The 25,294-nt window shown below is 31.9% G+C and overlaps 1 protein-coding gene and 1 pseudogene across 1 annotated transcript; both read left to right on the top strand.

The window, feature by feature from the left end:
* The first annotated feature begins 589 nt into the window (after positions 1–589).
* On the top strand, positions 590–2,400 carry LOC142638739 (putative terpene synthase 2). The gene is made up of 5 exons (XM_075812804.1): positions 590–911; positions 1,003–1,221; positions 1,313–1,451; positions 1,754–2,002; positions 2,090–2,400. The coding sequence occupies exons 1-5, from the start codon at positions 634–636 to the stop codon at positions 2,381–2,383; spliced, it is 1,179 nt and encodes a 392-aa protein (XP_075668919.1). The 5' UTR covers positions 590–633; the 3' UTR covers positions 2,384–2,400.
* Positions 2,401–15,798: 13,398 nt separating this feature from the next.
* Positions 15,799–18,561, top strand: LOC142641502 (putative terpene synthase 2; annotated as a pseudogene).
* Positions 18,562–25,294: the final 6,733 nt, after the last annotated feature.

The following is a 25,294-nucleotide window of genomic DNA, read 5'->3' as shown; positions in this document are numbered from 1 at the left end:
TTTATGTTTGCGTGAATCACACTCAGGGCCACGTCAGCCCTAATCACATAGCGTGGTTTGAGGTAGCCTGGAGAGCGACGCATGAATTCTTCCTATCCGTCTACCACCCATCCGTCCTCTTTAAGTCATATTACCCGTCACCTTATTGTAACCATACCAGCCATACCGTCATATTGGTTTTACCCTTATCAGTATCCAACGCTTGGGCGTGTCATACCATTTTGAAAGTGAAATTGACGAAATATTACAACAAATTTACAAGGATCTTCATAATGAGGTTGGTCAGGAAGACAATGGTAGTCTTTACACTGTTGCTCTTCGTTTTCGATTACTAAGACAACAAGGTTATAACATTCCAAGTGGTAAGTCCTCTTTTTTTCATCTATTATTTATTCATTAGATTGCACTATTTATTTGTGTATATTATTTTAGGAAACTCAAAAAGCTAGCGCTTATCCAAAAACAAAAAACAAAAATGAAACATAAGCTAGTTGTATTCTCATATTTGGTTCATGTCATGTATTGGCTGGTGAAGCAGATATCTTCAACAAATTCAAAGACAACGAGGGGAACTTCAAGGAATCGCTTATTCATGATGTGCAGGGATTGTTACACTTGTACGAAGCTACGCATATGAGGGTGCATGGAGAAGATATACTTGATGAAGCACTTAAGTTTACTAGCACTTTCCTTAAATCAGTGGTGACTAATTTAAACCCTCCTCTTGCTACACAAGTAAATCGTGCCTTAAAGCGACCTATTCGAAAGTGCTTGCAAAGGGTAGAGGCAAGACATTACTTCTCTACCTACCACGAAAATGCTTCATATAATAAAGTTCTACTAAAATTTGCAAAGCTAGATTTTAAGATATTACAAAAACAACACCAAAAGGAACTTAGTCATATCTCAAGGTATGTTTTTAATTAATATTGCTCTATCTTGGTGTAAAGCTTGTACTAGACATGATTTTAAATGACAGTTTGTGTTGAATTTGTACCTTAGGTGGTGGAAAGATTTGGATTTTGCAAATAAACTATCTTTTGCACGAGATAGAGTGGTGGAGTGCTACTTCTGGATTTTGGGGGTGTACTTTGAACCCCAATACTCAATTGCTAGGAAGATACTAACCAAAATAATTTGTATGGCATCAACCATAGATGACATATATGATGCATATGGTACTTATGAAGAACTTGAGCTCTTCGCAGACGCGATTAAAAGGTTTATAGCGTAGGCATAGGACCTAGCATGTTTTTAAATTTATGGGCTTTAAATCAATTTTGCACTCTTAATTGAAATATTTAATTTTTAGGTGGGATATCAACCGTATAGACCAACTCCCTGAGTACATGAAGTTGTGTTATAAAGCACTCCTGGATGTTTATGAAGAAATTGAGGATGAGATGTCCAAGGAAAGAAGATCATACCTTGTTCACTTTGCAACGGATGCGGTATAATACTATTAGTTAATTCACTTAAACTTTCACAAAAAAAAAAAAAATTAATAATAATAGTAATAATAATAATTCACTTAAACACATCCCCTTTTATTTTATAAAATTTGAATTTTATAGTCACAATATTTTGTAATACAATTAATTAATACATTTGAACTTTCACTAAAAATAAATAAATAAATAATAATAATGATAATAATAATAATAATAATAATAATAATTCGCTTAAGCCTATCCCCATTTTTTTCATTAAAGTTGAATTTTACAGTCACAATTTTATGCTTTAATGGAAACAGATGGAAAAGCTTGTTCAAGCCTATTTTGTTGAAGCCAAGTGGTTTAACGAAGGATATATACCCACAATGGATGAGTATATGAGTAATGCTTTAAAATCTAGTGGCTACCCTACAGTTATAACCATATCTTTTGTTGGCATGGGAGATATAGTAACACAAGAGGCCTTCGAATGGGTCTCCCAGGAGCCTAAGATTGCTAAAGCAGCATCAACCATAAGCAGCCTAATGGATGACATTGTCTCCCAAGAGGTACATAAGAGATTAGTCCATCACTGCAACTCAATTGTAGGCCTATAGTGAATGACATTTATGTATTTCTGAATTTATTTGTTGCAGTTTGAGCAAAAGAGAGAGCATTTTGTCTCAAGCATTGATTGCTACATGAAGCAACATGGTGTCTCAAAAGAAGAGGTACATAACGAATTTCAAAAGCAAATCGAGAATGCATGGAAGGATATAAACCAAGGGTGCCTTAGACCTACCCAAGTGCCAATGCCTCTCCTCACACGAGTTCTCAATTTCTCACAAGTAATGGATCTGCTTTACAAGGATGAAGATGCATACACACATATTGGAGAAGTGCTGATACAGGGTGTTACTTCATTGCTTGTTGACTCAGTACCAATTTGAATATGTTAATCCCAATATATGGGCAGAATCATGGGTTGGTTCATTATTATATAAAGTGGTGATAAACTATCATACCTAATTATTATAAAAATAATTATAAGTATCTTTCTTTTTATATATATACTAGACTCATCATACGTGTTTTGCTCATGCAATAATATTCTTATTTATTTGTTTATTTATTTATTTGGTTTAGTGTTATACTAATGTTTAAAAGTGATATATAAATAACCATGTATATTTATTTTTATTTTTTAAAGAAAGAGTTAAGGTAACGTGGAATAATGTTTAAAAATGAGATAGAGAATCGTAAGAAGTTGAAACCTAATGGGACATTTGAATTTATGGATTTGGAATTTGAGATTTAAAAAAAAAAAAAAAAGATGATATATGTTAGTGCGGATGGATGGGGGATTTGTGATAACTGTATAGAATTTGGATAACAAAATTTTTGAAATGTTTTACAGAATTAAAAAAAAAATCATAGAAATTCCGGAATAAGTATGAGTCGTTTTTATGCGAGGTAGTGGGTTTTTTTTTTTTCTTTTTTGAAGAAGTAATTTTTTTTTTTAATAAAGATAATTTAAGTATTTGTATACAAATAGATAACAAATATAGATTGGAATCAAATATTTAAATACAAATAGGTGGTGAGAATAACGGTTTTTTTTTTCCCTTTTGTACGTGAAATAGTATTACTCTTTTAACATTTTTTGGAAGAAGTAGTAATTTTGTATTTTTTTTCATAAAGATAATTGAAGTATTTGAATTATCAGACATTTAAATACAAATGGGTAATGAGAAAAAAGGTTTTTTTTTTTTTCTTTTGTACGTGAGATAATATTGCTGTTTTAACATTTTTTACTTTTTTGTAACAAAAAAAATTAAACTAAAGGGTATGTTATTTCAGAATTTGTATGAGGGTAATTTAATACGCCAAAAATTGAAGACAAAACAGAAGAATTCTCTTATTAATAGTATAGATCTATATAATTTGACTGTTTAGATTAGTTTGCTCTCCTTACCGAGAGATAAGTTTTAACATATTATATGAAAACAAAACAAAAACAAAAAAAAGCAAACAAACAAACATATAAAAGATAACTTAATAATGGACTCACAACAATTTTTTATAATTATAAAATATTAGAAGACTCATGGAACTTTTGGGCATTAACAATAATTGAAATTTAATTTTGTGAGAGACTCTTGGTGGTTGATCTTTATGATGTCTTCTTATTGCCACAAAGTTTCAAAAGTTAAGAAACATATTATGGCCACCATGTACCTTGGCGCGATGGTCACTTCACAAGTATAAGTGCTTATGGAGTGTTGGGGGTGGGGAGTAAGGGCCTGGATGTAAGTCTCTAAGAGAAAGTTTTACACATATATACACTTTGATTAGGTAGAATTTCTATCATGTAAAAAAAAAAAAAAAAAAAAAAAAGGCCATGTTTCAGTCAGGTAACAGAAGAGCATTTAAGCTGACATCATAGTTCTCCAAAGCTAACGTAAAGTGTGTGGAGACCTTGCTGGCTTGCAAGATGTGCTCTAAATTACACGTCTTAGCACATCATATTAAAAGGTGTTTCTCATGGTTCTAGCCAAATTAATCTATAGGCCGAAGCTAAGAGTTAATTGGTAAAAGACGTTGTAAGTGTAATAGAGAAGTTTTATTAAACCAGCATGTTTAGAGTCTTTAGACTAGTTGGTTGCCACAAGGCTAAGACTACCGTGGTTGTAATATATAATTTTATATTCAATAAAGTCTTTTTATTTTTATAAAACTAAAAATTAAAAAAATAAAATGACATTTATTTTTTTGGATAAATCAATAATTATAATGGGAGAAGAGAGATTTAATTTGAAATCACTAGGAAGTACTAGTTAAGCTATAAAGTTTTTAAAATTTTTAAACTTAAAATAATTACTATTAAAAAAAAAGCATTAAAATCTTATGGCCTCTTTTCCTCTGCTAATTTTCCCCCATCAATCTCTTCATTGATTTAAATTGTGGATTTTTCCTCTTTTGGCTAGTTTTTTTTTTTTTTGGCGTTGCAGATCAAGAGTTGGCTAGTTTTGATTGTGGGTTTGTAATGGTGGTTGGTTGTATTTGTGGTTGGGGTGTGGTGGTTGGTTGTATTTGTGGTTATGGGCGAAGAGAAGAATAGAGTGGGAGAAAAGAGAGAGAAGAATATTTTTTATTATTATTTTATTAATTTGTTTATATTATTTTAATCAGTTGTATGTAAAAATAAAAACTGAAATGTAAGATGTATTTTAAAATGAGTTGGTATAATAAATAAAACAGATTTTTAAATGGTAAAATAGAACTTTTATACATTTCCCATTGCTAATGCTCTTACAGTAGTGATAGCGGACAAAGCAAAAGAGTGAGAGAGAAAACAAAGATAGAGTGAGAAGTTGTACCACCAGTTGGACTGGTTTAGGAGTGGAGTTGAGCTGGCGATCAGAGGACTACATGGCAATTAAGGCAAGGCGACACTGCAATGGGGTAGGCAATTTTTTCTTCTTCTTCTTTTATTTATTTTGAATATATTGGTGATTTGGGATTTCAGGATTTGTTAGAGGAGATCTGGGGTTTTGTTAGTATTTGAACTTTGGAGGATCATGGGCAAAGAATTAGGCCTTAAGGGGGATTTATTTTTTTGGGATTTTTGCATCCATTTCATTTTATTGTTATTTATGAATATTTCAAAAAGCTAGGCGGGGGGGCGGCTAGCCCCCGCCTCTGTATATGCACTACCATAAGTGCAAAGGAAACTAAAACTTTACAATATATACGAACACTACCATATGTGCAAAGCAAACTAACTACGCAAGAGCAATTTTTTGAGCATGCTTCAGGAGGCATAGATCAAAAGAAACAAAAACAAACAAAATAGTCTATTTCTCTTCTGTACCTCACACTTTCTCATCAGCCAAACATTAAAACAAATATAATAAAAACTCAACTTTGAGGCTTTGTTCTATTTAAACCAATTTCAATCTGAATTTTAATCCATATCAATCAAAGAAAATTGAAACTTGAAAAAGACCATATAAATAATCGTCAAAGATGCAATGCCTTGCCATATGATATCTATGAAATCAACTTTTTTACAGCTTTATGCAGATCTAAAACACAAAGAGAACTGAAATAGTCTTAATTTTCAAGGGTCAAATAATTTGGTTAAGAATTAGAACACAATTACTTATTTAACAAATTAGGACAAAAGATCACATCACTGTGAATAAAGTATTAATCTTCTAAATTAGTGAATTAATTACATGGTAACATGTTATGACATAGGCAAATAGTTCCCATAATTCAGAATTCCTAAGCAAATCTAAATATTCCCAAAAAGCATACATTAATCTCCAAAAGACATATAAGTATAGCACTTACCAAGTTGGACAACTATATTAATAGACAAAAAATTTCTCCAAAGCCAAAGCTTATCTACAAAAAATAGTGAAACCTAAATGGAATTTCTGGAAATATTTTGGAGGTTTTGTCGAAATGTATATCTCAATGCTCCACTCCTCATCTTATGAAGATCGGAGATTCTTCCAGTGATGGTGATGGTATTAAACCCATTATAAGTATTCAGGTAATAACATCAATTACCAAAATACAACAGCAATTTACTAAATAACTAAAACACAATCAACAAACACGTCCATAAAGGGTAAGGCCACAACCACCACCCCTACCAACAACAACCCAATACCTTAAATTCACACAGCCCAATCCACAAATACATTCCAACCAAAAAAACATCAACTACATATTCACACCATCTCTCCCCCCAAAACACAAAAGCAATCCATCAAATAACAACAACCCAATTCCTAGAAACTGAAACTGAAACTGAAACAAACCCAGAAGCACAAATGAATAACACTAACACATGAAAGTGATATTAATGAATCTTCCAAGTACTTAATTTCTTATTTTCCTTTTACTTTTGCAGGCTTTTCTTGCCAAGCAAATAGAGTAACAAATCCATTAAAAACGTCCTTTTAAAATGAAACAAATAACAAGTACTCATGTATAATTAGAAGAAAAATGTCACATGCGTTAAAAAAAAAAGACCAAAAGGTTTAGAGAACACGTGTATCTTTTCAACAACAATATCATGTTGCCTAAGCATAGTGGATGACTCACATGGCCATTGTCAAGTGCATGGGAATGACTTCCATAAATGCCTTAATATGCAAAGTGGTCCATTGTAGGAAAAGCATGTACTAAGAATTCTTTACTGAAAAAAAAAAAAAGACTCTAATAATAAAAAAATAAATATTCTATTAATCTTCACGAAAGTAAATATTCTGTGGTTAATTTTCATTATGAAGTTAGGAAATAGATGACAACAAAATGAAGAAAAGAACTTGAAGGATAGACACCTCACATGCCGGTTGTCATTCAAGAAGAAACCAAATAAATTCTAGAGCAATGTAGAGCTTATCAATGAATCTAAATAAGTCAGAATTTCTCTTATATTCTATAGCATTCAAGTACAAATCAACATACGTGAATGATATGAAACAGAGTATTATAAACAGTGCACCTTATAACAGCAAAGAAAAAATATAATCTTCCTTCCTTATTAAAAGCCAAGGCCTCTTCGCATGCCTCCCTACTAACCTAGCTCAAAAATTCTCCTCCTAGCCATTCAATTATTAACTTTTTGCAAACACCCTGCAAAACCAAAAGGAACCCAAAAAAAGTATACCCGCCAATTGTCAATAGCATTTTTGGTTTGTCACATGGATGGGGTTTTAGTGTGTTAGTGATTCCATTGACAATTAAAACCAAGAGCCAAACCATGAAGTTGACTTAAACTAATGTAAGAGTATAACTATTGAATTATGAAAAAAGAAAAATGCAAGAGTGAGTGAGACATTTTGTCAAACACATGGTGTACATGTTCTAAATGGGAATGAAAGGACAATTTAATAACATGAATCCACTCAAAAAATATATAACTGAAGAAAAAACCTTCAAAATGATCCATAAAAAAAAAACAAAATCTACATTAGAATGTTCTGTTATCAAAGGGGATAAACTAATCTCACATCAATGTTATTTTTTAGATATTTTTTATTAGAGTAAAAATCAAGCCTCGTACTTGCACATTGTTCTCGTTGGGGGGGGGGGGGGGGGAGCCCAAAGAGAAGGAGCCATCGACAGGACCTACTCGATGTATAATTAAGCCAAACTGTTCATCAAATTGGGTCAAACTATTCATTGAATCAAGCCCAACCCAATCGAAACAATCGAAGCACTAGGTGGATCAAGGAAACCGAGGATGGCAACTCGCCCGAGGAGGTCGAGGAACAAATACATCTCGGTAGACAAGAGATAAGCCACAAAGACTATGAGGTTGGAAGCCAAGGAGGGTCATTGTGAGATACAAATAAGAGCATGAGGAAACTTCTAGAGAAAGCATCTATCATCTCCACATTCAATGCACTGCACTAACTCAGCCTGCCGCATTAATGACAAAATGACCCTTGAACAGTGCTCTCACAACCTGTAACTTACTCTACCACCACCAACAAGGATCCAAAGAAAGATCAACAACCCTCCAAGTGAAAGGCTGGGATGCAATTCAAACTTCTATAAATAGGAAGGAAGGTCATATTTGAGCGGGGATTGAAAAAAGTTTAGAGGGAGAAATAGAGAAATAGAGAGAGAAAGGGACCAGTGTAATACTAAGAACTATATTTCTTAAGAACAATTGCTCCTCAGCTAGCCCGAAGAAAGAGTTTAATAAGAATCTCTCTTTTCATGCTACATTTCTATCAAGCATAATCTTTCTTGCTAATCCCTTTTCTTTAATTATCAAGCCGTAGTCCTTAGGAATCGAAGTGTTGGCTTGAACTACCCATCTCTGCAAATTAGTTGTATTGGGCCCCTATCCTAGCCCATTCTTAGCAGGTTGGAATTGGTTTTAAGATCTGCCTCATACAGTTCTAATCATGTAAAAATTGATGGTCTCCTCAAACCCAACGAAAATTTCAATAGATTGTGATGCTCGAATCGCACAAATCTTGTTGTTCAATTGAAGGAACCCGCAAATGGGTCGTTGCTATAGCTTCCACTACTCTTTCAATCGCAAAACCAGCGTGGTTAGCATCAATGAGTCTCCCACAAAAACCTTTTCCAAGTCAAGATTTTCAAAGCTTTTGTGTGGTGTTTACTTCAAATATATTAAATAAATTAAAATAATGTGGAAACTTGTAAAGACTCTAAAGCTTACGTGGCACAATATGAGAAGTCAACAAAAAGTCAAGGCTTCCATATATAGTATTTATAGATTATAAGAAAGAAAATTGTGACACTAATATTGACAGTGCTCTAACGATTGCGATTTTTTACTTCAATAGAAAATCTGTCGAAGACCAACTCGAAATGAAAAAAAACAAAAACAAAAACCAATTAGATTCATTCAGTCCATGTCTCATTAGCTGTCTGGCAGTGGTATCTAAATCAGAGATAACGAGCCTACTAGTAGAGGACTCCAACCATTAATTTGTGGTTCCATTAATAATATAAAACTACCATTTCAAGCCCACAAATTATTCACAAGTTTTGGGTCTAAGGGCCCATGACACAAACTCAGTAGGCCACTTAGGCATGAAAATCAATGCATCTAAAATTATCTTCTTCTTCTTTTTTTGTGGGTACAGAACGGAAGACGCATCTCAAATTATCTATACCTACCAACGAAGTCCAGTCAAGATTAGTTTGCGACACAATTATTGTGTTATGGCTCAAACATTTGTAAGCCACTCATATTTCCAAAGTCATGCAAGCAGTGTGTACTTGAGTCTTAGTTTATTAAAAAAAAAAAAGCTTTAATTCCTAAAATGTTAGGTGAATTGTGTATTAATAGACCCATCATCATCAATTGATTTTTTTTTTTTTTTAACTAAGCTTATGGCCTGCGAAACTATTTTCTGGTAAGAATGTGATCTCACCCAGGATAAGTTTGATATGTCGAAGAACATATTCCCATTTAAATAATGTAAACCCTTATTGCTAGGGTTAAGTTGGGTACCATCCCTACTAATTTCTCTACTATACAATAATTTGGAACTCAATTGTTCAGAAAACTCATGCATGTCACGTAGATCATTTAATTCCCATAGCATGAAATTTATGAAAACATATTGATAGATGAACCAGATTTATACAACAGATAAGTTTTAGACAACATCGCTACAACTGAAAATCCAAGGGTTTATCAATATACTGGGCAGAAACCCCTCTATACGTTCAAAGTATTTGACAAAGGACAACATATCTAAGGGTAGTATGTTTCCAACAACATTTTTACCATATCAAGGGAGTTGACAGGCAAATTTGGTGGGTCAGAAGTGTTAAAACCAAGCACCACCTCTCTCTCATTCTCTAGAACATTCTCTTGCATTCCGGATTTCTCAATGAGATGTCCCACTTTAGTTCTCTAGAGACTTCTACGTAGAAGTGAAACTCAGCCACAAATTGTTATAATAGTCTAGAGGTTCTCATGGGCTAGATATTAAAATAATAATAAAATAAAGCCTAGAACTACTAGAACTTATTGTGGCAGAAATTAGATGAAGCTAGGAGCTTCAATGTCGGTTGCTTAACCTACTTGTGACATGAGCGATGAAAAACTTGTGAAGTAGAGTGTGAGACTAGTGTGAGGAATGAGAGATGTGTAAGTTGAAGTGTGTGAGGTGAAGAGAAGTCAAGTGTTAGGTGAAGTAAATTAAAGAGAAGTGAAGCAAGGTGAAAATAGCCAAATACCACGTTTTGGCAAAATTTGTAACAAACTAACACTGTTTCAGAAATATTTAGCAATCTACCACTTTTTTAGTAATCGAGTTCTAAATAGTACTCGAGTTCCTAGGGAGTCGCCAGTGTGGTACTGCTGACCTAGAATATGTGCAATTAAAAAAAATAATGTGGTACTCGAGCTTGGTAAATTCAAGTTCATGCAACACAATACTCGAGCTCTCTAGGCTCAAGTTCTTTGTAAATAAAATGGTCTTTATCTTTCTTCTATGGTACAAGAGCTCACCAAGCTCGAGTTCCTTGTAATATGGAACTTGAGTTTGGCAGGCTCAAGTTCCTTATTATTATTTTTTTTCCAATAATCAACATATAAACATAAACATAAAGATAAGTAATTTTTAAATATAAAAATAAGTAATTTTCTTCCTTTGAACACACAAACATATGTTTTTATTTATTTAAATAAGCTCGAGTTCATGTTTACTATATATTCAAACCTAACCATAATGCTTCCAAGAAGTTAGAAATTGATGAGTGTGTTAAAAATGAATGAACAAGGGGTATGAGTAGCCTAAAAATTAATATTTTGAAATTAAAATATTTATATTTTACAATGCTTCTATTTAATAGTTTGATAAGCTCGAGTTCCTTATAATTTTTTTTTTTATATAATCAACAAATAAACATAAACATAAAAATAAGTAGTTTTTTTCATTTGAATACACAAACATATGTTTTTATTTATTTAAATAGAAGCATTGTAAAATATAGAAATTTTAATTTCAAAATATTAATTTTTGGGCCACTCATACCCCTTGTTTATTCATTTTTAACACACTCATCAATTTTTAACTTCTCGGAAGCATTATGGTCAAATTGGTTAAAATATTGGAGGCTACAATGAGAAATTAGAGCATGTAAAAGAAAAACCTCACTCCATTTATAGCCATGGGCACACGAAAGAAGTTTAAACTACATATTGTTACTTTATCAATCTTGTTCTGAATTACCGTATGATCAAATGATTGATAAATATTGCAGAAAGAGTAGACCACTTGGATATAAAGAAGAACTTAAGTTTTACCACATTTGGATTTGTAAGTTCTTGACTTGCAGTGTTTCTAAGAGGAATGTGAAACATTTTTTTATGTATATCCAAATGTTTGGCTGATGATGGGAAAGTCGCTTTGGCAACTTTTTTTCTTGGCAAGTTGTAGCACCCCATATTTAGATATTGTTGACTGTTTTCTCATAAAACACCCCCTGAAATTGTGTTCTCTAAATTTAAAAGCCAAATTTGTATGTTTTTTCATGTTTGAATCTCACAATGATCAAATCTGTTTTTCTGCATTCATAAAACCTATTTCTATATTAATAAAATTTGCTCTTTGCACATCATGTTTACTGCATATTCAAATCTGCTTACTACATTCATAAAATTTGTTTTTTATATTAATTAAAATTGTTCATTGTTTTCTCATAAAAATTGTTTTCTCCTAGAGAGTTGGTGTGTGCCTTGTAAAAGCGAAGTGTGCCAGAGTAGCTCTGCTGTGTGGTGTTAGTGAGTCTTGTAATTGTGTCATACGTGGAGCCACATTAGGCTTCCCATAAGTTTTAAGTGTTGTAATTTAAAGAGTCAAGTTTTGAATAAAAGCTCTATGTTTAGTCTTTTGTTCAACAATCTAGTGTCAGAGCTTCCGCTAAAGGACCTATAGAGGCTAGGACTGATAAACTGACATACTTTTCAAGCTCGCATTCATGGATTTATCTTTTGCCACTTTCTGGAAGGAAACAGCAACAAAAGTAACAAAGAATTTGAAGAAGTAACAAAGAAGTAGCCCCACTTTTGTGATTGATGGTGCTAAAAAATAGCAATATAGTTTTTAAGCACCACCAATACTAATGCTCTAATAGAGTTATTTTTAGGCATCATCTGAAGCAAAGTCAATAAGTAAGAGCTATTGTGTAGTGTCAGTAAATAGGTGTCTAGAGAGTTGGTGTGTGCCTTGTAAAAGCTAAGTGTGCCAGTGTAGCTTTGCTGTGTGGTGTTTGTGAGTCTTGTAATTGTGTCATACGTGGAGCCACATTAGGCTTCCCATAAGTTTTAAGTGGTGTAATTTAAAGAGTCAAGTTTTGAATAAAAACTCTTTGTTTAGTCTTTTTTTCAAAAATCTAGTGTTAGAGCTTCCGCTAAAGGACCTATTGAGGCTAGGACTAATAAACTGACATACTTTTCTAGCTCGCATTGATGGATTTATCTTTTGCCACTTTCTGGAAGGAAACAGCAATAAAAGTAACAAAGAATTTGCAGAAGTAACAAAGAAGTAGCCCCACTTTTGTGATTGATGGTGCTAAAAAATAGCAATATAGTCTTTTAGCACCACCAAACTAATGCTCTAAAAGAGTTATTTTTTGGCATCATCTTTCTATAAAATACTTGTTTAACCATCTACATTCTCTTGGGGTGAAATAGAGCAACTTAATATGACAGTGATATAATGTGCATTTAAGCATACTTATCATGGGAATAGACAAGCAAATTTCAAGGATCTGGACCTAGGAGGCTAGGACAGATAAACTGAGATACTTTTTCAGCAAACATTTTTCCACATCTTTCTCCATTTTCGGGATGGTTTCCATAAAGCAATAAAAGTAACAAAAAATTTGTAGTAATGGATTTCTTTTTGGGCCATCTTTCTGTAAAATATCTACTTAACCATATACATTCTCATGGTGTGTAATAGAGCAAATTAACATGACAGTGATAGAAAATGCGCATAAAAGCATACTTGGAATTGCTACTTCTTAATAGTACACTAGCATCATCACACGCACTTTGCGCGTGTGGTAAGACTTTTTTTTTGTGTCATAATTTTTTATTCATTTTAATTTGATATTTACACATTTTCTCATAGATATTATGATTTTTTTTAAATACTAGGTATTTAACACACACACACATGAGGAGAGGGGAGAATGTCTTAAAAAAACTGACAATGGTGTATATTAATATTATGCATTTAAAACTACTAATACAACCAGGAGTGTCATGAGGCTAATTTCAAAAGATGAAAAAATATGAAGAAAGGAAACTGGGGGGAAAAAAAAAAAAAAAAAAAAAAAAAAAAAAAAAAAGTGTGAAACGTTTAAGTCTTGATAAAGGGGAAAAAAGTTGGGCTTAGTGGTCCTATTTTGTAGAAAAAAAATGTATTTTTATTTTATTTTATTTATAAGTGAATAAAACAATTTGAAAATCAACAGAAGGGTGACCCTATTTTTTAAGCAATGTTTTAGAGGGAGTTAAAGTTGTATTTTTACCGAATTGTATTTTAGTTTTGTCTCTACTTAAACATAGGGGTGTAGGGGCATTTTTTAACCAAAAAATGAGAATCTCAAACAAAAGAAGCCCCTTAAATTGTAGTATAGATAAGTTTGACCCACTTTTGTTACTTCTTAGGGTCTATTTGGGATCTGCTTATTTTGCTGAAATTGAAATCTTTTTACTGAAAGTACTATAGATAAAGGCAAAAGTTAGCTGAAATAGTATAGTGGAACTTATGAATAGTGCTAAAAAGTGCAGTGAAACCCATAAATAGTAGTAAAAATAAGCTAAATAGTAAAATAAATTGGCATACTTTTGTTTCACTTTTCTCATTTATTATATCACTTTTTTTACCTTAATCGAGTAATTTTTTTATATATATTAACATAGATCCTATTGTTTTAAGTAGTTTATTTTTGTATATTTTATATATATATATATATATATATATATATATTCTTAATTTATTCTTTTTATAATAATAAATATTTTATTCAAATCTAAATATCCCATAAAAAAGTTAATATAATGAAAATATGAATTTAGAATTTACTTTGTATCAATACTAATTTATTGAGTTAGTTGATAAATAAACTTTTTAGATATGTTTATTTAGCAAAGTTGAAATCTTGCTTTTGATAAACTAGGTTCTATTGTTCTATACTTTAAAATTTTAAATTAATTAAATTATAATTTTTCATTATAAATCATGCTTCATTTAGTTATAGTTATTTTTTTTTAATTATAAATGTTTATTAGAAAATATTCATCTAGATATTAAAAAAAAAAAAAAGAGGGAGAGAGTGAAAATTGAAAAACAAATTGAATTTAAAAAAGATGGATAAATTTGTTGATGGATAACTAGTAGTATAGAAAACATAACAAAACAAGTAAGAAAAATATACTCTAAATAAATGAATATGACCCACTTAAAATTAGGAAGAATTAAAAAAAAAAAAAAAACACTCAAAACACTATTTTGACTCTTTGCAAACAAAATAAACGAGTATGACCCACTTAAAAATTAAAACTCAAAACACATTCTTCTTGCTTGCCACATGTCCTCAAATCAAAGACTTTTGTAGTTTTGTTCCGGGCACGACAAATTTCTACTGGCCGACTGCCTTTCTTTTAGAGAAGTTTCGCTTTCATCCCACAATATCATGATAAATGAAAGACAGAATTGTACTCATTATTATGTTTATCTACGTAACCATAGTTTCAAATTCTAATTTAAGGAATCAAATTATGTGGGTTTATCACAGCATATCTTTAGTACAATGGTTACTCTATAAGTATAAATATTTGTGGAGTGTTGGGGGCAAAGGTCGAGATTCAAGTTTTCAAGAGGGAGCTTCACACATATATACACTTAGATTAGATTAAACTAGAGTAGAATTTATATCTTCGATTTATAAAAAAAATTAGGTTGGTTCTAGTTAGCAAAAAAATTATGTGGATTCTAGTTAGTTAGCAAAAAAATTAAGTAGGTTCTAGTTTACTCAACTTAGGTTATAGTAGAATTTCTACCTTGTATTAAAAAAATTTTATGTGGGTTCTAGTTAACTCAACTAGTAAAGTATCTGGGGTTCAATCCCTGCCTATACCAAATACTGATTGGTGTCTTGGTCTGATAATAAAGAACTATCATCAAGAACAGAAGTCATAAGTTGAAACTCTCTATAAAAAAAAAAAAAATCAAATTACATGTTTAAATTCTATGTATTCGAAAAAAAAATTGAGAAGGATGTATTCAAATTAATTTCTTGATTGGATTGTTATGAAGAGAAACCTAGTTATAGTAATGATTTGAATTCAAATTCTAAACCAACTTGCATTGAGTTATATTTTACAAATCTTCTAATTGAATAAACTAAACTCGGGTATGAAAAATAAATTTAAATTTACATTTATATATAATAGATTTTGTATGACAATTACGTTCCTACATAAATTTTTATATATTTTGTTATTACTAATCTCAACTAATATTATTTAGATTACTCACTCAAAAAATATATATTATTTTGATTAATTTTATTTTCAATCTTGTCTTTTATTTATAAAAAATGCTATGTCCACAACATTTTTACAATACTTTTACAACCATTATTAAGTGATATGTTTTTATCGGTGGTTATGGGTGGGCCAAAAAGTAATTTTAGTTATAGATTTAAATTAGAACTAATAATCACTTACTATCTATGATTTGTTATGAAAATGTTATAAAAATACCTATAAATACCTAAACAGATAAGCTATCTCACTCACACTATTTCTTGAAGAACAAGCAGCATACAACAAGTCTTAAACCAGCTGCACCATTTCTACACTAAGTTCTCCCACCTTCAAAAATGTCTCTTCAAGTTTCCGCAGTCCCTGCTCAAACCAAGAATCCAAATTCTAATACAAAACGTCCCTTGATGAATTATAGTCCTAGCTTATGGGGAGACCATTTCCTCTCTTATGCTAATGACTCCATGGTACGTAGATATAATAATTCTTTTACCCGACGTGTCAAACAACATAACTTTATTATTCTAATGTAAAATATTGATTCTTTCCAAATTTTGTATTCAAATGTCATAGTCTTGAACTGCATCATCTTTAAATCACATAAATTTGGCCACAATGTGTTAATTGTTTACTTCAATTTGCTTTTGTAGGAAACCAATGACAACTTGGAGCAAGTTCAGAGGTTGAAGGAAGAAGTGAGGAAGTTGCTAATAGCTCCCATCGATAAACCTTCACTAAAGTTGGAGTTAATTGATGCAATCCAACGCTTGGGCGTGTCATACCATTTTGAAAGTGAAATTGACGAAATATTACAACAAATTTACAAAGATCATCATAATGAGGTAGGTCAGGAAGACAATGGTAGTCTTTACACTGTTGCTCTTCGTTTTCGATTACTAAGACAACAAGGTTATAACATTCCAAGTGGTAAGTCCTCTTTTTTTTTATCTATTATATATTCATTAGATTGCACTATTTATTTTTGTATATTATTTTAGGAAACTTAAATCTAGCACTTATTCCAAAAACAAAAAACAAAAATGAAACATAAGGCAGTTGCATTCTCATATTTGGCTCGTGTCATGTATTGGCTGGTGAAGCAGATATCTTCAACAAATTCATAGACAACAAGGGGAACTTCAAGGAATCGCCTATTCATGATGTGCAAGGAATGTTAGACTTGTACGAAGCTACACATATGAGGGTGCATGGAGAAGATATACTTGATGAAGGACTTAAATTTACTACTACTTACCTTAAATCAGTGGTGACTAATTTAAACCCTCCTCTTGCAGCACAAGTAAATCGTGCCTTAAAGCGACCTATTCGAAAGTGCTTGCAAAGGGTAGAGGCAAGGCATTACTTCTCTACCTACCACGAAAATGCTTCACATAATGAAGTTCTACTAAAATTTGCAAAGCTAGATTTTAACATATTACAAAAACAACACCAAAAGGAACTTAGTCATATCTCAAGGTATGTTTTTAATTAATATCGCTCTATCTTGGTGTAAAGCTTGTACAAGACATGTTTTTAAATGACTGTTTGTGTTGAATTTGTACCTTAGGTGGTGGAAAGATTTGGATTTTGCAAATAAACTATCTTTTGCACGCGATAGAGTGGTGGAGTGCTACTTCTGGATTTTGGGGGTGTACTTTGAACCCCAATACTCAATTGCTAGGAAGATACTAACCAAAATAATTTGTATGGCATCAACCATAGATGACATATATGATGCATATGGTACTTATGATGAACTTGAGCTCTTCACAGACGCGATTAAAAGGTTTATAGCATAAGCATAGGACCTAGCATGTTTTTAAATTTATGGGCTTTAAATCAATTTTGTAATCTTAATTGAAATATTTAATTTTAAGGTGGGATATCAACTGTATAGACCAACTCCCTGAGTACATGAAGTTCTGTTATAAAGCTCTCCTGGATGTTTATGAAGAAATTGAGGATGAGATGTCCAAGGAAGGAAGATCATACCTTGTTTACTTTGCAACAGATGCGGTATAATACCATTAGTTAATTCACTTAAACTTCCACACTAAAAATAATAATCAATTAATTCACTTAAACGCATCCCCTTTTATTTCATGATATTTGAATTTTATAGTCACAATATTTTGTAATACTATTAATTAATACATTTGAACTTTCACTAAAAATAATAATAATAATATTCGCTTAAGCCCATCCCCCTTTTTTTCATTAAATTTGAATTTTACAGTCACAATATTTTATGCTTTAATGGAAACAGATGAAAAAACTTGTTCAAGCCTATTTTGTTGAAGCCAAGTGGTTTAACGAAGGATATATACCCACAATGGATGAGTATATGAGTAATGCTTTAAAATCTAGTGGCTACCCTACAGTTATAACCATATCTTTTGTTGGCATGGGAGATATAGTAACACAAGAGGCCTTCGAATGGGTCTCCCAGGAGCCTAAGATTGTTAAAGCAGCATCAACCATAAGCAGGCTAATGGACGACATTGTCTCCCAAGAGGTACATAAGAGATTAGTCCATCACTGCAACTCAATTGTAGGCCTATAGTGAATGACATTTATGTATTTCTGAATTTATTTGTTGCAGTTTGAGCAAAAGAGAGAGCATTTTGTCTCAAGCATTGATTGCTACATGAAGCAACATGGTGTCTCAAAAGAAGAGGTACATAACGAATTTCAAAAGCAAATCGAGTATAAACCAAGGGTGCCTTAGACCTACCCAAGTCCCAATGCCTCTCCTCACACGAGTTCTCAATTTCTCACAAGTAATGGATCTGCTTTACAAGGATGAAGATGCATACACACATATTGGAGAAGTGCTGATACAGGGTGTTACTTCATTGCTTGTTGACTCAGTACCAATTTGAATACGTTGATCCCAATATATGGGCAGAATCATGAGTTGGTTTGTTATTAAATAAAGTGGTGATAAACTATCATACCTAATTACAATAAAAATAATTATAAGTATCTTTCTTTTTATATATGTACTTGAATCATCACACGTGATTTGCTTAATTAATTTTTAAATCCTTAAACGATAAGTTCTAGTTATAGAACTTGATTCTCTATTCTATGTTACTTTCAATCAATTTTATCAGAGTTAATAACCATCAATCATAATCCTACATTATCGTATTGGGAGGACATACAATATACTAATGCTTTTTTTCAAATACTGATTTTGAAGTAATTCTTAAACCTAAAGATAATAGCTAGGAATGGTTTCCATAAAATAAAAAGATAAAAAAGCTAAGGGAAATCCGTTTGTTTGTCTTATCATGACCCCAAACATGTGAAATCATGTTAAGTTAATTTAACATTGAACATATAAAAATTTATTTGACATCATTTAACTATTAATATATAAGCAATTTTGGACTAAATTATAACAAAATTTGAAGAAACAAAGAGAGGAACATTTCCTTTGAAGTAAAACCCAGGTTTCATAATATAATTCAAAATTCTAGATGACATAAACATGCAAAAGAACATGGAAAAAATAGCAAAGCATACTTGCCACACTCACACTACAACCAACTGGCTGTCTAGAACTTCAACTAAACATCACAGTCATTGCATCAACTATTCAATTTGCACATACTAAACTTTCGCAATTATGGGATCCAAAATTACCTTGTCCAACTATGGCAACACAAAAACGAACTTTGCCTTGTCCAACTATGCCCGCAAGCACAAACCACCACCCACAAATCAATGTTACAAAACAAAATCACTAACAACCTAAAGAATAAAAAGCACCCTTTTCCTTTTATTGACTAATGTTCAAAACTAAGACCCACTACCCCACCCCTTCACCATTTAGCCAATGGGCCAACAAAATACACTAGAAACCCACCAAATCCAACGCAATTGCCACCCCTATATAGTCAATAGTAAAATTGTAAAAGTAAAAGTAGAAGATTGCCTTTAATAATACAATTTTCTCTTGATTATTACTTGCCAAACAATAATACTACAATACAGTTTTCACACTATTACCAAACCCTTTTAACCATCAAATTCTTGTATCTTGATGTCCTTTGCTCCGCATCCATCCTTACTTCATCAATGAGATCGAGGTCAAGACGAAGTTGTTCTTCATTTTCCTTCTCTTGATACTTCATCACTCGATGGTTAGCCATATGAACTTCTACCAGTATGACTGCTTCACTTCCATAGGCTAGCTTGAAGGGGGTTTCTCCTATCGGGGTTCTCACAGTCGTCCTGTAGGCCTAAAGAACACCTGGTAACTCGTCTGGCCATATCCCCTTTGCCCCCTTGAGTCGAGTCTTGATGATTTTCAGCAGGGATCGGTTCGCAGTTTCCAAGGCATCTGATTTGGTTTTGTTTTTTTTATTTATTTTATATTTGGGTTTGTGGTTATGGATTTGGCAGTGGTGGATGTTGATGGTGGTGGTGGTGGTGGTGGTGGAAGTGTTGTCGGTTGTGACTGTGATTGTGATTGTGGCGGCGGTGGCGGTGGAGGTTGGTTGTGAGTTGGGGACCTTGGGGTGGAGGTGGCTAGTTTTTTTTTTTGGCATTGCAGATCAGGAGTTGCTAGTTTTGATTGTAGGTGTGTGGTTGTGGGTGAGGAGAAAAATAGAGTGGGAGGAAAGAGAGAAGAATAATCTATCCTATTATTTAAGAGCGTTCTCGTTAAAAATGCTAAATGCTTTTTTTTTTTTTTGCATCAAATTTGTAAAAAGCTAACTCTATCGAGCATTCTAAATGTTATTAATTTTGCCATACCGGTGCACTCTCAAAAATGAGAGCATACTGCTACTGGTATAATTTTTTAATGTTTTATCTTTCCTCTGATCTCTCTGAACTTTCTACCTTTTCACTCGTTTTCTCTGCCTCTCCGTCTCCCTCTTTCTCACTTCAAGCTTCTTCTTTTCTTTTCTTTTTTTTCCTGCTCCAAATCATTTTGTCTCCCTCTTTCTCACATCAAGCTTCTTCTTTTTCTTTTTCTTTTTCGCTCCAAATCAACACCGGTTTGGATTTCTCACCATTGTTGTTGTCCTCAGGGGTAAAGCTGATCTTTCCGCCCTTGAGTTCGGTGATGTTGACGAAGACGGAGGAGCCAGGGGCAGAGCCGGTGGCCTAGAACATGGTGGCGGCCAAGGCGGTGCTGTGGGTGATCTGGTGGAGGGAGATGATGTTTTTGATGAGTATGTTCTTGGTGGGTCTGAGTTTGTTCTTTGTGGGTGTTTGTGAAAATTTTCCATTCATCGTGGGGCTGGGTTTGTGATTTGTCTGTGGTTGGTGGTGGTGGCTGTGGCTGTGGTTGTAGATATGGGCGATGGTGGCAGTGGGTGTTGGCAGTGGCAGGGGGTTTATTAGCAATGAAAGAGATGAGAATGAGAATAAAAAATTAATATTTTAATGAAGTGGTAAAAATTATAAAATCTTTGACGTTTGGTGTATTGTAAAATGAGGTGTTAAATTTGATAAAGTAGGTTTTTGAGATAGTAAATGCTAAATTTTTTGAAATTTTTGATAAGGATGCTCTAAAGGGCTTCTCCTGTTTGGATTCTTCATTTTTTTTGATTCAAAAATGTCCTTGCACCCTATGTTTAAGTAGAGACAAAACTAAAGGACAATTCGGTAAAAATGCAACTCTAACTTCCATTAAAATATTGCCTAAAAAATAGGACCACTCTCCAATTAATTTTTAAATTGAATTATTCACTTATAAATTAGATTTTCAAAATAAAAATTATATATATAATAAAAAAAATACAGTTTTTTTTTCTACAAAATAGGACCACTTAAAAAAAAAACAAAAAAACAAAAAACTTCATCGCACGCTAATTCAAAAATGTCCCTACGCCCCTATGTTTAAGTAGAGACAAAACTAAAGGATAATTTGGTAAAAATGCAACTCTAACTCCCACTAAAACATTGCCTAAAAAATAAGACCACTCTTTTATTAATTTTTAAATTAATTTATTCACTTATAAATTAGATTTTCAAAATAAAAATTATATTTATATAAAATAAAATAAAATAAAAATACAGTTTTTTTCTACAAAATAGGACCACTTAAAAAAAAAACCTCATCGCACGCGCGAAGCGCGTGTGATAAGGCTAGTTTTTATTATTATTTTATTAATTTCTTATATTAGTTTAATCAATTGTACATAAAAATAAAAACTAAGATGCAAGGTGTATTGTAAAATGAGTTGGTATCAATACTACTATTTAAGGGGCTTCCCTTATTTGGACCGGATTTTTTTTTGTTCCAAAATACCCCTACACCCCTAGGTTTAAGTAGAGATAAAATTAAAGGGCAGTCTGGTAAAAATACATGTCTAACTTGCACTAAAACATTGCCTACAAATTAGGAATACTATTCCACTAACCCACTTCTTTAAAGCAACTATACGTTAATTGTTTTTTTAAAATAGAAAAATAAGTTTTTTTTTTAAATCAAAATAGAAAAGTTAAACACCTCGCATCCAAAAACAAATCTAAATATATATATATAAACTAAACTAAATAGATATATGAACTTTCTTTTTTATATATATAAGTAGATATACCTTGAACTTCTACTAAAAAACTGCCTACAAAATAAGATTACTCTCCTAAAAATTTTCAAATTACTTTATTCATTTATAAAAAAAATTAAACTAAAACAAACACACATCTCTTTATAAAAGCGCATCTGCCATATTGATAAAAAAATAAATAAATAAATAAATAACCATCGTACACCCACATTTTAGTCACACAAACAACTTCAAACTTCTACCTAATAAATTTAAATCTCCCCATAATCATCCCTATGTATTTTTGTGACTAAAAAATATAGTAATCCCAAATTATAATGGATTACAATTATTAACCTTTACTATGTTTAAGTAGAAACAAAATTAAAGGATAATCAAGTAAAAATACATATCTAATTTGCCCTAAAACATTGCCTACAAAATTAGAACACTATTCCACTAACCCATTTCTTCAAAGCAACTATACGTTTATTGTTTTTTTTTAAATAGAAATTTTTTTTTTTTTTTTTGAGAATCAAAATAGAAAAATAAGTTAAACACCTCACGTTTATCCAAAAATAAATCTAAAAAAAAAAACTAAATAGTTATTAAAAAAAACTAAACTAAATAGATATATATATATATATATATATATATATACTTTTTTTTTATATAAGTAGATATATCTTTAACTCCTACTAAAAAATTGCCTACAAAACAGGACTACTCTCCTAAAAAATTTTCAAATTACTTTATCCATTTATAAAAAAAAATGAAATTAAAACAAACACACGTCTCTTTATAAAAACACATCTGTTGTATTGGAAAAAAAATAAATAAAAATAAAAAACACATCTACCGTTATGGAAAAAAAAAAAAAAACCAGCTGTACACCCACATTTTAGTCACACAAATAACTTCAAACTTCTACCCAATAAATTTAAATCTCCCAATTATCACCCCTATGTATTTTTTTGATTGAAAAATGTAGTAATCCCAAATTATAATGGATTTAAATTATTAACCTTTACATAAAAAAATAGAAGAGCTTATGAGCACGCGACAGATTTTTAGAGGGTAAAATAGAACTTTTATACATTTCCCATTGCTAACACTCTTACAGTAGTGATAGCGGACAAAACAAAAGAGTAAGAGAGAAAACAAAGATAGAGTGAGGAGTTGTACCACCAATTGGACTGGTTTAGGAATGGAGTTGAGCAGGCGATCAGAGGACTACATGGCAAGGCAAGGCAAGGCAAGGCGACACTGCAACGAGGTAGACAATTTTTTGTTCTTCTTCTTCTTCTTTTATATATTTTAAATATTGGTGATTTGGGATTTCAGGATTTGTTAGAGGAGATCTGGGGTTTTGTTAGTATTTGAACTTTGGAGGATCATGGGCAAAGAATTAGGCCAGAAGGGGGATTTATTTTTTTGGGATTTTTGTATCCATTTCATTTTATTGTTTTTTTTTTTTTAAGGGGATTTACTCTTACTGGTTTAGTTCAAAATTCTGAGCTTGAAGGAGCAGATTCTATAATTTGAGGGAGGGCCAGTGAAGAAAATTTTCTTTAATTTCCAAGTTTATTACCGATTATACTAACAAAACATCAACTACATATTCACACCATCAGGGATGGAACCAAGATTCAAACTTAGGGGGGCCAAAGTTCTTTGTTCTTAGATTTTAAAAAATTGGAATATCAATACTAGAGATTTACAAAGTTGCATTATTAGCATTACTTTATTAATTTTTATTTGAATTTTTTCTTTTGAAAAAAAATATAATAATAGGATTTTATAATCAAGAGTTTTGCAAGTCAATTGGCACTTTTTAATATTTTCAAAGTCTAACTAATGTGTGGATGGAGCGATCAATATGTGGCATAGGAGTTATCTCTATGGCTATGAGGGTGGAGTCATTTGAGAGGGGGATAGAGCTCTCAAGTGAAAGGGAGAAATTGGGTAAAGGTTATTGAGTTTTTGTGATTTTTTTTTGCTAGGATTTGTAATTAATTTGTTTTTGTTTTTTTTTTTTTTTTTTTTGCTTAGATCTGATTTATAATTTGTCCAAAGATTTTTCTTATTATCTGAATATGTGCATTTTTTTTTTTTTTATAGATTTTGCTTGTTATCTATTTGTTGGATTTCTTGGATTAATTTGTAAATTTTGTGGGGAGGGGGCCAAGTATATAAGTTTAAGAGCAAGAATTATAATTCTTTTTTGTTAATACACATACTAGTATTTTTTTTTTTTTTTTCAAAGGTTGGGGGTGGCCATGGCCCCCCTCTGCCCTTGGGTAGTTCCATTCCTGCACACCATCACTCCCCCCAAAACACAAAAACAATCCATCAAATAACAACAACCCAATTCTAGAAATTGAAACTAAAACTGAAGCAAACCCAGAAGCACAAATGAATGAGTAACACTAACAGATGAAAGTGATATTAATGAATCTTCCAAGTACTTAATTTCTTATTTTCCTTTTACTTTTGCAGGCTTTTCTTGCCAAGCAAATAGAGTAACAAATCCATTAAAAAACGTCCTTTTAAAGTGAAACAAAAAACAAGTACTCATGTAGAATTAAAAGAAAATTGTCACATGCGTTAAAAAAAAGACCAAAAGGTTTAGAGAACACATGTATCTTTTCAACAACAATTTCATGTTGCCTAAGCATAGTGGATGACTTACATGGCTATTGTCAAGTGCATGGGAATGACTTCCATAAATGCCTTAACATGAAAAGTGGTCCATTGTAGGAAAAGTATGTACTAAGAATTCTTTTACTGAAAAATAAAATTCTATTAATCTTCATGAAAGTAAATATTCTGTGGTTAATTTTCATTATGAAGTTAGGAAAAAGATGACAACAAAATGAAGAAAAGAACTTGAAGGATAGACACCTCACATGCCAGGTGTCATTCAAGAAGAAACCAAAAAAATTCTAGAGCAATGTAGAGCTTATCAATGAATCTAAATTAGTCAGAATTTCTATTGTATTCTTAAGTATTCAGGAACAAGCCTACAGATATGAATGATATGAAAACAGAGCATTATAAATAGTGCACCTTCTAACGACAAAGAAAAAACATAATCTTCTGTCCTTATTAAAAGCCTAGGCCTCTCCACATGCCTCCCTATTAACCTAACTCAAAAATTCTCCTCCTAGCCATTCAATTACCAACTTTTTCCCAACACCCTGCAAAACCAAAAGGAACCCAAAAAAAGTACACCCACCGATTGTCAATAACATTTTTGGTTTGTAACA

Source organism: Castanea sativa, chromosome 6 (assembly GCF_040712315.1).
Source record: "Castanea sativa cultivar Marrone di Chiusa Pesio chromosome 6, ASM4071231v1".
In the NCBI taxonomy this organism is placed as follows: domain Eukaryota; kingdom Viridiplantae; phylum Streptophyta; class Magnoliopsida; order Fagales; family Fagaceae; genus Castanea; species Castanea sativa.
This window is presented reverse-complemented; position numbering and strand designations above follow the sequence as displayed.